Raw genomic sequence first — 13,919 nt, forward strand, 5'->3', positions numbered from 1 at the left:
AAGAGGCTACGGATTAAGCTTTAAGTAGAATTCTGAGAAAAGGTTTGAAAGGGGGTTAAGATAGAGGCTAACAAGAGAAATAACTGAATATCGCTTAGGGCCTATACCTGGATGGGAACTTCGTTACGAGTTGCCGATCAAAATGACATATGGCAGCCAAAATGCCACCCAATTGGTAGACAGACGGAAAACCAGTAGGAGGTGGGAAAAAGAAGTAAGAAAGGGCGCCGTTAGGGGAGCAGCTATAAAAGGGTTGGTAACCCCCCCTTCGAGGCTTTTTCTTTATGACTTTGGATTTTCGAAGAGTAGGCTCTTTTGGGTCTTGGGGGAGACGTTTAGGTGGTCAAGGAGGCTTGAGGCCTTTTTTGCGAGAAGAGAAGAAACGTTTGGATAGTCGCGGTGGTTTTAGTTTGGTTTTCTAGTGGATTTCACGGTGTTCCTGAGTGGAGAGATATGGCATATATCCTCATGCCACAACAAGGAATCGAAGGTGAACGGGAAAGCTATTCCCGTATTGCTATGTAGAAAGCGAAATATACCAGAGAGTCATAGGAAGCTGTGAAAATATCGATGTCCTCGTTTCGGATAATACAGCCGATGGCGCAGATGTTCATATAGCCCTGAATTGCAAGAAGTTATGCAAGCAAGTTTGTTCAGTAGAAGGTGAAGGCCCGTAAGTGAAGCTAAAGAAAGGTATTGTGAATTTTGCCTTATGTTAACTAGAAGTTATATGTGATAGATACCATTGTCATATTACGGAACTGTTAAAGTGATTAGGGAGAAATTATAATAGGACTTTAGAGTTTGATAGAGAGTGTTAAAAGTAAGCTAGCTAGAGTTGATAATTTGTGAATAATTAATTATCCTCAGAATCTTGAGTGTCTGCTATATTGTAAAAAGGAAAGGTTAATGACATAGTTGTGTGTTAATGAATATTGAGTTTGATTAGTGTAAATTGAGTAACCAAGTAACCTGAGGAATTTGAATGCCTAGTGTGATGTGTAGAGAATCGGAATTGTCATAAATATGTGCTAGAGTAGTTAATGTATTTGTTAGTGTACTTGGAGCTGAATAATCTATTAATGTGTGATGATCTAAAACTTTTATGTTAAGTGAATTCATGTTTTGTATAAAAATTTTGTGGCGGCATGATCATAGTAACCTTTGTCGAATCATAGCCCAACTACTTGTATTAAGCAAACTTTAGTGTGTAAGTAATTTAGATGAGTATTTTGATATGTACCATGTTTAGAGAAATAATAAACCTTTTGTTTAATGATAAAAGAAGTTGTCTGAAATTGCTAATCCAATGCACTGCTTAGAAACATTCGAGCCTAACCACGCGGGGAATTAATGTTAAAAAACGGGAAGTTTAAGAAATTAATGTTGAGTAATAAGAAATAGTGTCACGACTGCAATAGTTGCACTTTCAGTTATTTGAGTTCCTTTCTCTGTTTATGTATAAGATATCTTAAACTAAATATCCCAAAGGGCGCAGTTAAAATACAAATACTAGGGATACTACGGAGAACAATAGCTCAGATATTAGTGGAAATTTTGGTGGTGTTTTGAAAATAGAAGTTAGAAGAATATAGACGAAGGCAGTTTGTAAGACAAACAAACAAAGATCATAAGATAGGGACGTAACAACATATCCTTACGGGTATGTATAATGCTATGCATTATGGGAAGGGTCACTAACTGGTTTTGACCTTTATTGAGGTCTTGTCAGTAGGAGCCAGACCCAGAGGCGATACTAAGGACAATTGACATTTATTCTTTAAGGGTGAAGCAAAATGCTTTTCATATTCCCCTTTATCTGTCGTGGTTACAGTGAGGGTAAAATTTACGAGTAGTTCGCTCGCCCTGAATGGGCATGGAGATTATGTATCGCTATAGGAGGCTAATATAGTTTTTGGTCTTCTATATTTAAATATGTCCGTTGGCTCGTATGCTGCAGCTTGTTGAACCAAATCGTTGGGATGTGTGGACGTCTTTAGAAAAAATTTGGAAGCTAAGGATTGTAGATAAGAGAGAATATAGGGAATAATTGTGTCTCTGTGGAGTTGGCTGTTTCTAACATACCACGGGGCGTTCAAAATCATTCTCAAGCACTTGTTCTGCACTCGCTGTATCTTAATAATGTTAGTATTAGAGGTGTGGCTCCAGGCTGGAGAGGCATAGGTGATTATAGGACGAATCGTCATCTGGTATAGCTGCAATTTGATTCTGTTGCTGAGTTTGCTATTTCTATTAATTAGCGGATAGATCTGAGCTATGGCTTTAGATGCTTTTGCACATGCAGACTTGATATGTTGGTTGAAAGATAGCTTTTTGTCGAGAATCACACCCGGGTAATTTGTTTCTTTCTGCCAGGGAATTTTAGTATTGAATAGTAACACATCTCCTGCAGGAGACATTGGCCTTTTTGAGAAGAGAACCGCTGAGCTTTTCAGGGGGTTGACTTCCAATCTCCACTTGGAGAACCAACCCTCCAGCTTTAGAAGATTTTCTTGAAGCTTTCTGGTAACGAAGTGGGGTCTGAGAGATCTGGTTAGTATTGCTGTATCGTCCGCATACAGTGCTAAAATGGAAGTCATCGGATTGTGTGGGATGTCTGACATGTATACAGAAAACAGCAATGGAGCCAGTAGAGATCCCTGCGGCACTCCAGCAAAGATATGGTGCTGGGACGATGTAGAACCGTTAATTTTAACTTGCATTGATCTATTCTGAAGATATGAATGGATTAGATGAACCATTTTTAGTGAGATACCGGCTGAGATAAGTTTGTGCAGGAGTCCAAAATGCCAGATTTTGTCAAATGCTTTAGATAGGTCTTGGTTTTGCTGGGTAGTACTATGGTGTTGTCGAAATCCAAACTGTTCTTTAGGGAGGATGTTTAGGTCATTTACTGAGGTTTGGAGTCGTGAGAGGATGACCTTCTCTGCAACCTTACCCAGATTGGAGATGAGACTGATTGGACGATAATTCTGCGGTAAGTGTGGGTCTTTGCCTGGCTTATGTATAGGAATCACATCAGCCATTTTCCAGGTGGAAGGAAAATAGTGAAGTCTTAAGATTGCATTTATTATACTGATCAGATGCACTATAGCGTTTCGAGGCAGCAGCTTGATCACCCTTTTGAGATGCTATCTGGTCCAGGAGCTTTATTGTTCTTAAGTTTTTTAATAATATCATATAATTCAACAGGTGATGCTGGTGCAATATGATCAGCACTGGTATCCGGGAGGTTTAGTGCATGCCTAACCTGTCTGTGGATTTTGTACAGATGATTGAAATCAATGTTGTTATAAGAAGGTTTGCACTGATCCTCAAGATTTTTAAGTATGGCTTCTGCCTTATCTGCATCTGTGTGGACTAGGCCCTGGTTTGAGATTATAGGGGGGAGGGATCTGTTTTTATTTTTGATGTTTCTCAGTAGGCGCGATACTAAGGTTGAAATAATGCAGAAGTCATATTTTCATATACGAGTAACCAAAAGGTGTCACATGTTATTATTAAAATACTCTGGATTTGAGATAATTGTTGGAGTTTCTCCACTTGATTATACTGTAAATTAAAGATACAAGAAATTATATACTTGGTTTAATTCTTTATCCAAGTGTAAGATCCAGAGTATTTTAATAATAAGGTGTGATAAAAGATTAAACCAAGTATGTAATTTCTCGGTATCTTTAATTTATAGTATTACCAAGTGGAAAAACTTCCAACAACTATCCCTTTTTTTATTTCTTACATCTTCTCTCCATGTGAATTTGTGCATATTTTTATGGTGGAACATGGTGTTAGTAATAACTGATCCATGTCCTGAACAGAAATCCAGCAAGCATTTATCCTTATTATTAGCTTTTCGCTTTTCTCCAAATTTTCCCCAAACATTTCTATATGTCTGGTAATCATTTCCTAATCTGCTGTTTAGATCTCCAACAAGAACCAGCTTTTCCATTGCCCTCTCTCTAATGCCTTAAACAATTCCTCCAGTTCTTTCTTGGTAGAACCTTCTGTGAGACCAGAAGCACAAATAAGTCTCATTGTCCAGTTCCCCTTTCTGATATTTGTCCACTTTACTCTACTTGATATTGCCTGCCATTCAAAAAGATTATCCTCATATTTAGTGTTGAATACTATAGCTATTACCTTTCCCTGATTGTCATTGCCTGATTACAACATTTTATATTTGTCAGAAAGATCTCACCTGTTTTTGATTCTTTCAGTCACACCTGTTATGTCGATCTGGTACTTATCTAATTCTTCTGTTAGTTCCATTTCTTTTCCATGGATGCTCATGTTGATAGTATTAATCTTTAACTCTCTTAATGTTGAGTTGAGATGTGTTCCAGGATTTCTTCCATTAGCTGACTTTGCATTGTTTGCTCTATGACAAAAACAACTGGACCTTGTTTAACAGGTAACGCCCCAGCGAGCATGAAATTCTTATCTTATTTGAAATTGAATCACATAATTAAAGAACTATTGGCAGTTGTTCAGATGGAGATTCCATCGTTTGTGCCTGATCTAGACACAATCTCACTTAACTTTCTTGTTTTTCAAAAGTTTAAAATTGATCAGCCTTAATTATTTTTAAGCTGATTGTGAAGGTTTCTTATTTCCTTCACATTTCTTTTAAGACATGATTTCTTGCTTATGCTTCGAATGCCTCCTCCACTAGTGTTTGATCCCCTACATGAAATATGCTTTGGACAATAATGCACTGAGGTTGGTTCCTCATTTTTACATTCCATAAATTGTTTGTAAATTTCGGATTTGTTTTCATTTTGAAATGAAAGTTAAAATATTAAAATTATAAAATTAATGAAAATTAAAATTATAATAATTTTATATATTATTAAATCCTATTAAATTATCAAATGAGATTCATATTTAAAAGTAAAAATGAAAAATCATAACTTCATTAACAGCAGGAAAGGATAGTGGCTAATGGTAGTGATCTTTTGTTTTCTTTTAACTAATGACCTGCCTGATAATAGGGGTAATTTTGTGAATTAATGGACTTGGAGTGCTAAGTGTAATATTAATGTCTGTTTGTTTGGCTGTTTGATTGCACCCGATTCATAGCTATAATTAGCATATAATGATATTATTGTATTATATTTAAAAGAAATACATATAAATGTATAATGAATAACATTGTATTCATTGCAGTCAGTAAACCAACACTTATAATCTGTACAATCGATACAATACTCATTTTACTAAAATTATAACACATTCAACAATTTTCTATTTCAGATTATAGCTATGAATCGGGTGCAATCAAACAGCCAAACCTGGAACTCGAGACGAGAAAGATACTAAAATTTCCTGATATTTTATCCCAGGAATTCCCAGGACAGAAACCCTAGTTGTAATTCTTCTAGTCTACTCCTTATAATCCTCATAACTATTGTCATTCTTATGTACATAATAATCCTTCTACATTTTCTTTTTTTTACGAATCTCTTTGTTAATAGGATCACATATCCATTTCATTCTCATCCTATTTATTCTTCAAAAGCTCAGGACACATTCTAATATTACATTGTTGATGTATTTTCTAAATACTTCCCATGTTCTGCTGATATCTCTCCTCCCATCTAGCGAATGATCGCATGGGATTAAACCTTGTATTGTTCTTTGTTGGTCATAATTTCCTGCTTTAAAGTTCAGGATGTTACCTTTTCTAGATAGAATATCCATATACTTAGCCATCATGTCTTTTACTGAAATTCCTTCTGATGCTATAGTCAGGTCTAATACTCTTTGACTTTGCAGTCCTTCTGTGACATGTCACTTAAGGAAGTTGTCTCAATAGCTAAATAAATTCACTCTTCTCATTAAGTTTTACTGGTGTTCTGATAATTATATTCATCCATGATTAATTGTACAGTACCTATTAGGTTTATTTGATTTACATTTCATCTTCACTAGCAGCTGATCCACTTGGTCATTAGCAACATCTCATGTATTTGATCTTGTTAGACTCTTCCTCATACCATATAGCTTCAAACTCACTGCTATGGAAAATTGCAATCATAGCTTTCTACACTTACTGGACTCAAATCATCTGATATCATTACCATCATACTCCTCTCTTATCTTGTCTATTCTTCCTAAAAATACTATGTCCTTTTTAATTCAATAGCAGTTAGTGCATCTGCTTTTAAGAGCATCAAGCTCATCCCCTTTGTTCCATACTCCTGACATTTGTGTACAGACATAATAAGTTACCTGTATGCTTTTTTTTTTATGCTCACCTCTGTGTTATGCATGATTCAGTTGGACAATGTTCAGATTCTTGTTCATATCTAAACAACTTGTCCTCTCAGAAACCTGATTAGTGGTTAATCCTATCTGCAATGTCTGAAAATTGCATATGTTCTTTTGCCTATTTTGGCTAATCCGCATACCTCCATATGAAACTGGCTAATTTGCCTTCACGTGAATGTCCTGTAAATTACTATGATTTTAATTTTGAGAAAATCATAAAGTATTGTTAAATATTGCCTTAAGAATTTATATGCTTTAAGAAAAGAAAAAGAAAATATGTGAGATTTGTTATTTGGGATAAATTGTAAAAGATTTTGATTAAAATATTTTTTTATTATTTCATTATAGCAGTATTTCAGCATTATTTGAAAATTTTGTATTCCTCCTTCCACGGATAATTAAAATGAAAAAAATTTTTTTTTTTATTGTGACTGTAGGTTGCCCGTATGAATTCATAAGTACAGAATGGTTGATCAAATGGTTGAACAATAATGCTGGGCAAGTTCCTCAAGTTGATAATTCCCACTGCTTATGCCCTCATGGCAAGTAAGAACCTTAAATTATATATATATATATATATATATATATATATATTATTATTTTTTTTAAAATTAAATGACTGAAAGCTGAGAGATAAAAGTAAAAATACTATTTTAATTAAATAGATTGCACGCCTAGTTTCATCTTCATAGAAGACTTCTTCAGGTGCATAACAAGAGGGTTGTTCTGTGAAGAGCTCTCTTCATAGAAGACCGAAGAGGTCTTCTATGAAGAGAAAACTACTTGTGTAATCTACTTAATTAAAATAGTATTTTTACTTTTATCTCTTGGCTTTCAGTCATTTAATCTTTTTTAAAAAATATATCTCTCAGCCAAGTAAATCTGTTATATCACATACATATATATATATATATATACATATATACACGAGGGTGGTCTGAAAAGTTTTTGGCCTAACGATGAAAAAGCTAATTTATAATTTCAAAATAATTTTTATTTTTGAACATAATCTCCCTTAAGACTAATACATTTATTCCAATGATGCTTCAGTATCCCGTCTCTGTAGTGGTTCTCAGTAAGATCTGCAAAATACCCCTCTACAGCTGCAATCATCTCTTGATTCGAAGAAAAACGCTGACCAGCGAGGAAGAGTTTTCGTTTTGGGAAGAGATAGAAATCAGAGGGAGCCAAATCTGGGGAATAGGGTGGATGTTCCAACAATTCATAGTGCAGATCCCTTAATTTTCCCATTGCCAAAACACCTTTTTGGGCAGGTGCATTTTCCTGATGTTTTTTTCTTCTGCAAACCGTGTCTTTTCTCACGAATTGTTTCGTCTAGTCTGGTTAAAAGATCAGAATAATATCCCCCGGTTATTGTTTTACCCTTTTGAAGATAATTAATAAACAAAATGCCTTTATCCGAAAACACCGATGCCATCACTTTCCTGCTGATGAAACCAACTATGTCTTCTTTGGTGCTGAACAACCAGTTTCTGTCCACTGTTTTGACTGCTGTTTGGATTATGGTATGTAATGCTGAATCCAAGTCTCATCCATAGTAATAAATCATTGTACAAAATCAGTTTTATTCTTGTTAAAACGCTCCAAGCACTTCTCAGAGATTTTCATGCGAGTGTGTGTTTGATCTGCTGTGAGCAAGCGCGACACCCATCTTGTGCAAAGCTTTTTCATTTACAATTCTTCATGCAAAATATATTCTACACGTTCTTTTGAAATGCCTATAGTCTCAGCAATTTCATGCACTTTGACTCGCAGGTCATCCAATACCACATTGTGCATTTGATCAATGATTTCTGGTGTTGTTACACTTTTTGGATGTCCTTTTGCGTGGATCATCTTCAAGGCTGGTACTGCCACGTTTAAACTCAGCAACCCATTTCTTAATTGTCGAAAACAAAGGAGAAGAGCGCCCATAAACTTTTATGAACTTCGAATGAATTTCTTTAGGCATTAAGCTTCTTTTACAAAGAATTTTATAACCTCATGATACTGAATTTTATTCATTTAAGGGATACAGACAACATTTTTGTTTCAGACAGCTGTATAAAATAAACTACTTTATAGAATGACTTGGAATTTCACATGGATGCTTATGACAGATGTACCATCGTAGAAAAAAAAAAAAAATCTTGCCGATAGTGTTGCAACCTATGATTGACCCGAAGAACTTTTCAGACCACCCTCGTACACACACACACACACACACACACACACACACACACACACATATATATCATATTAACTCGAATATAACTCTATCTTTTTTCCCGAAAATGAAAGTTAAAAAATTGTGATGAAGGATATATGTGGTGATTTTTGGAAACTAAAGTTTTTCAGGAAAAAAAAACTAAATTGACATTTATAATTAAATCTTCAATATTCATTATAATTTATAATTGTTCACATTATTTATAAAATGAATGCATTTAAATGTAAATTATGAACATAATTTACGCATACGCTGTTCGCCTTCATCATGTGATATATTTGAATCTTTTAGCGACAATACCAAATTCCAAAATATATGAAACTTCCATAAGAATATTTACTGTTTCTTAAAGTTTTTGTTTGTGTGCAAACTATATGCGAAACTTTTAAATTTCTTTTTTCGTAAAGTAAAATCAAGGGTGTGAGATATACATGAAGGGTGATATAACATGCTTGCTTTTCCTGCCAAATAAAAAAACAAAAAACATCTGTTTTGTCAAATTTGTCTTTCACTTAACTTTCTTTGTCTTTCACTTTCTTAAGTAATCTTGAATCTCTCTCTCTCTCTCACACACAGAGAGAGAGAGAGAGAGAGAGAGAAAGATTCTTGAATGGTAATAATGTCAACTTTCTTATTCCTTTCTGATATCTTTATTTTTTTTATCTGATGCTGCTATTGATGCTTTGAACAACTCCTCACCCAGAACCACAGGTTCAAACTAGTTAATGCTAAAAGGATTTTTATAAATTTACTCAGCTAGCTTCTCACCCAGGGCTTTTCAGTTCCCTATGGAAAAGGTGGAGAGACTAGTTAAGATTTAGGGGGAGGGGGAAGAAACCTGAAATGGAGCGATGTTCATGAAGAAAGAATTTGGAAGGCTAGAAATGGAGAGCTTTGATCCACCTTTGATACAAAACAGATAAACCAATCAGAAGAAACAGGCAATATGCAACAGACATAGGAGACTACAGAATGAGAATTAACCACCCAATTCCAACAGATGTGTTTTGAAACCCTGCACTCTGAGTCTGTGTATAAGCATAAAAAAGAGAAAGAAAGCTCCTCACCATACCATCTTTGTTTATTCTAATATCTATTTATATATATTTAATTTGCCAGTTTCACTAAATATTGTGTCTAAATATTGAAGTGTTTCCTTGTTCTATAGGTTCTCCTCTGTGATTGTTTTCCATGCTCATTGTTACAGCATCATTCATTATCCTGAAGACTTATAATGGATTTGTTTAGGAGTGCCACTTCTTCATCATATTTATAAGGAGCTGAGTTTAATATCTGAGCTTTATATTTGGTTTAATGTACTTTCCTTATAATATGATTTATATAGATGATGGCAAACTGTACAGATTGCCTGTGTCTATACTATACATCTGATTTTATGTTAAATCACCTTACCATCTCTCAGGCATTTCTGACTACTGATTAACACTTAAGTTGACTCTCATTATACTTAACTTACAGAGACCACGAGAATATAGTAAATATTTTAGAAAAGTATCTAGTGTTTTGTGAGGACATTTTTTTTTTTTGCTAGTTTTTAGTAGTGAATGTTTGTTACAGTTGTTTTTGCTGTAGTATGAATTCACTGTATATTGTTTTGTATAATGTCCCATTGACACCATGCATATAATTGAAGTGTTTTGAATAACTTTCATTGCACCTTATCAAATGCTGTAGATATAGAGAAAGCAAAACATAAATACTGATCCTTGTTACATTCCCATAATTCCTCAACTGTTTATAATAAATCTCCTTTTGACAGTTTTCATTTTGTATGAACCCATCTTTTTCTTCCTCAAATTTTCCTTCCACAGTACTTGTTCTCTTACCAAATATGTTTGCATAAATCTTACTTGGAGCACTCACTAAGGAAATTCCTCTTTAAATCTATTCCCCCGTCATTTTTTTTTTTTATTTAAATAAATGAGCTGCTATAAGAGCTTTCTGCATTCATCTGGAATCTGATCTTTTCATCAAGCCTTCTAAACTATGCATTGTAACTACTGTATAATTTTCATGGGATGCTTAAAGGTCAAAGCTATATAACTGAGAGGAGACCTTCACATAACCTTCAAAGGAATGTGGAGAACCGACCAGGGATTTTGACCTAATGTCCAATCCTCACCTTCTCATGGTGCACCCTGTTAGGTATCTACCTAGATACTGAACGGACGAGATAGACTGGCAATTTGGGATTTAGCCGACCAAATTGTATTCTTATTGACTAAAACCAAATTTTCAAATGATGGTACAACATGACAGAATTTCTGTCATGTTGTACCATGACAGAAATTCTGTCATGCTGGGGCATCACCCGGTAAAACAAGGTCCCCGTTGTTTTCGCCAGGGAACCAGGGCAAACAGCAAAAAGTCAGCTACTGGAACAAATCTGAAAACACACCCCAACTCAGCATCAGAGTTAAAGATCAGTACTATCAGCATAAGAAGCCTGAATGGCAAAGAAATGGAGCTAGCTCAGATCGATATCATAGGGGTGACTGAAACAAAAAAAGACAAAAATTGGCGAGATCTTTCTGAGCAATAAATACGAAATATTATATTCAGGCAATGACAATCAAGGAAAAGAAGGAGTGGCTATAATATTCAACGCAAAATATGAGGCTAATCTTCTTGAATGGCAGGCAGTCTCAAGTAGAGTGATGTGGGCAAATATCAGAATGGGGAATTGGACAATGAGACTTATTTGTGCCTATGGCCCCACAGAAGGTTCTACTAAGATAGAAGTGGAGGAATTTTTTGAGGCTTTAGAGAATGCAACTGACACAATGAAAAAGGAAAAGTTGGTCCTTGTTAGGGATCTAAATAGCAGAGTAGGAAATGATTGTTAGACATACAAAAATATTTTGGGAAAATTTAGAGAAAAGAGCAAAGCTAATAATGGCAAATACCTGTTGGATATCTGCTCGGGACATGGACCAGTTATTACTAACACCATGTTCCAACATAAAAATGTGTACAAATTCACATGGAGAGAAGAGGCAAAGAATAAGAAAAGTCTCATTGACTATATTATTGTTGATAGAGATGTTTTCTTCCTGGTGCAGGACACCAGAGTGTACACAGGATTTGAAATTGGAAGTGATCACTATTTAGTCTTGAGCAGGATAAAATTGAATTTCATATTGAAAAGAATAACATGTAAGAATGTTTTAAAGCGAAGAAAAGTTGAGCAGCTCTCAGATGCAAACTGTAGACTAAAAACACAAATATTATTGAAAAAAAAATGAAAGAGTTTGAGAACAGGAATCAAAACTTGGAGATTCAGTGGCAAGCCCTGAAGAAAACCCTGATTGATTCAGCCAGAGAGGTATGTGGTGAGGTTGTGTGCAAGGATAGAAAAATCAGAACTCCGTGGCGGACACAGGAAGTTAAAGAAGCAGTGAAGGAAAAGAAGAAAGCATATCAAAAGTTCCTGGCAAATAAGTCAGCTTGTGCTCTTAGAGAATTCAGAGACAAATGTAATAAAGCTAAACACTGTGTAAAATTGGCTAAACAAAAGTCTTGGGAGGACTTCGGCAAGAAAAAATAAATATCAAGAAGGTGGCAAGATATTTTGGAGGTTGTTGAAGAAGCTCAGAAATGGAGGAAAGAGCGCTGTAAAAGGAATTAGAGATGATAAAGGTGACATGAAAATAGGAGAAAAAGATATCCTTGAATTATGGAGTAATTACTTTGAAAAACTGCTAAATGAAACAAGCAGCGATGACAGCACATTGGTAAAAAACACTGACCAGGCATGCAGTCGGGAATACATATCCACGCTTGAAGTAGAAAAAGCCATCAAAAGCCTGAAATGTGGAAAGGCAGCAGGAGTAGATGATATTCGACCAGAAATGCTCAAGTATGGGGGTATAAAAGTCATACAGTGGATGCACTGCATTGTTCAGAAGGCCTGGACAGAGGGATGAATTCCAGATGATTGGTGTAATGCTCTCATAGTACCCATATATAAAAAATGAAATAAAACTGAATGTGAAAATTATAGAGGCATTTCATTACTGAGTGTTCCTGGTAAGATATATGCAAGTATACTTGAGAAACGGTTGAGAAGATTTGTGGAAGAAAAGCTTGGTGAAGAACAAGCTGGATTCAGGCCAAATAGAGGCTGTCAGGTTCAGATCTTCACTTCACTTTACGACAGATAGTTGAGAAATCATGAGAATATAACAAAGATCTGTATTTAAGTTTTGCATATCTCGAAAAGGCATATGACAAGGTGCCAAGAGAAAAGCTATTCCAAACGCTACAGTTATATGGTGTTAATGGGGCATTATATCAAGCAATACTTCGTCTTTATTTGAGTCAGCAGTTAGAATTGATGGAAGTACAGGAAGATGGTTTAATGTTAAATCTGGTGTCAGACAAGGTTGTACATTATCTATATGGATCACATTATGAATAAAGTAGTATTAAATCTGATATCAAAATTGGACGTTAATCTCAGTGTTAATCTCAATCCTTTGCTTTATGCAGATGATGTTATACTTCTAAATAAATCCACTATAAGTCTGCAAGATTCCCTGACCAAATTGAATAACTGTTATAGATATGGTATGAAGGTCAGCATTAAAAAGACACAGACAATGAAAATAAGCAGAAACATTGAAAATATCAACTGCATTGTGAATGGAGAACTTATAGAACAAACTACTACAGCTACTTAGGTACGATTTTTAGTGAAGATGGTAAGTTAAATATGAAAATAGACAACAGAATCAACAAAGCTGGTATGGCAGGAAGTCAACTGAATAAATTTATATGGAATAAGAGAGAAATTAGCCAAAACACTAAATTAGCTGTATACAAGAGAGTGTTTAAACAAGTTTTAACTTATGGATCTAAGAGCTGGGTTAGAAGTAAAACATTTGACCAAAGACTAGAGACCACAGATATGATATTCCTGAGAAAGATTAGGGGCGTGAACAAATGGCATCAATGGCAATATCATATTAAAAACGAGGATATATTAGGAAACTTGATATTGTCAGCATCCAGGAATGCATTAGCAGAACTAATCTCAGGTGGTAAAGACAGGTGTTCTCTGCCAGGTTAGCAGGAAAATGACCCAGAGGAAGACCAAGATATAGATGGATTGATACAGTAAAAAGTGCCTTATAAGATAGAAATATAAGACCTGTCTTATATTTTTTAGTCTTGACATTTAACAGACTGATTTGGAGGGAAATTGTAGATAGGAAGTTAGTAATGATGTAAATTTTTCATGTAGTACTATCATATCTTGTACACCCCTTGAGGGTATATATCAAGAATTTGATGATGATGATATAATTTTGATACCTGCAGGCTGTCTTTCTGCTAATGTCATATTATAACTCAGTTATTGATAATATGTGCTCTG

The 13,919-nt window shown here is 35.0% G+C and overlaps 1 protein-coding gene across 3 annotated transcripts in view; it reads left to right on the top strand.

Moving 5' to 3' along the window:
- The window catches only part of LOC150105315 (ubiquitin carboxyl-terminal hydrolase 48-like), a 776,830-nt gene that overhangs the window by 306,290 nt on the left and 456,621 nt on the right, over positions 1-13,919 (top strand). For all 3 annotated transcript variants that reach the window (XM_090394693.1, XM_090394696.1, XM_090394694.1), the window contains one exon: positions 6,729-6,837. In XM_090394693.1, the coding sequence (XP_090250819.1) occupies positions 6,729-6,837 (109 nt within the window). The remainder of the gene's footprint in view (positions 1-6,728; positions 6,838-13,919) is intronic.

The sequence above is a fragment of the Typopeltis vanoorti genome, chromosome 6 (genome assembly GCF_054136105.1).
Source record: "Typopeltis vanoorti isolate ZY-2024b chromosome 6, IOZ_Tvanoo_1.0, whole genome shotgun sequence".
NCBI lineage: Eukaryota > Metazoa > Arthropoda > Arachnida > Uropygi > Thelyphonidae > Typopeltis > Typopeltis vanoorti.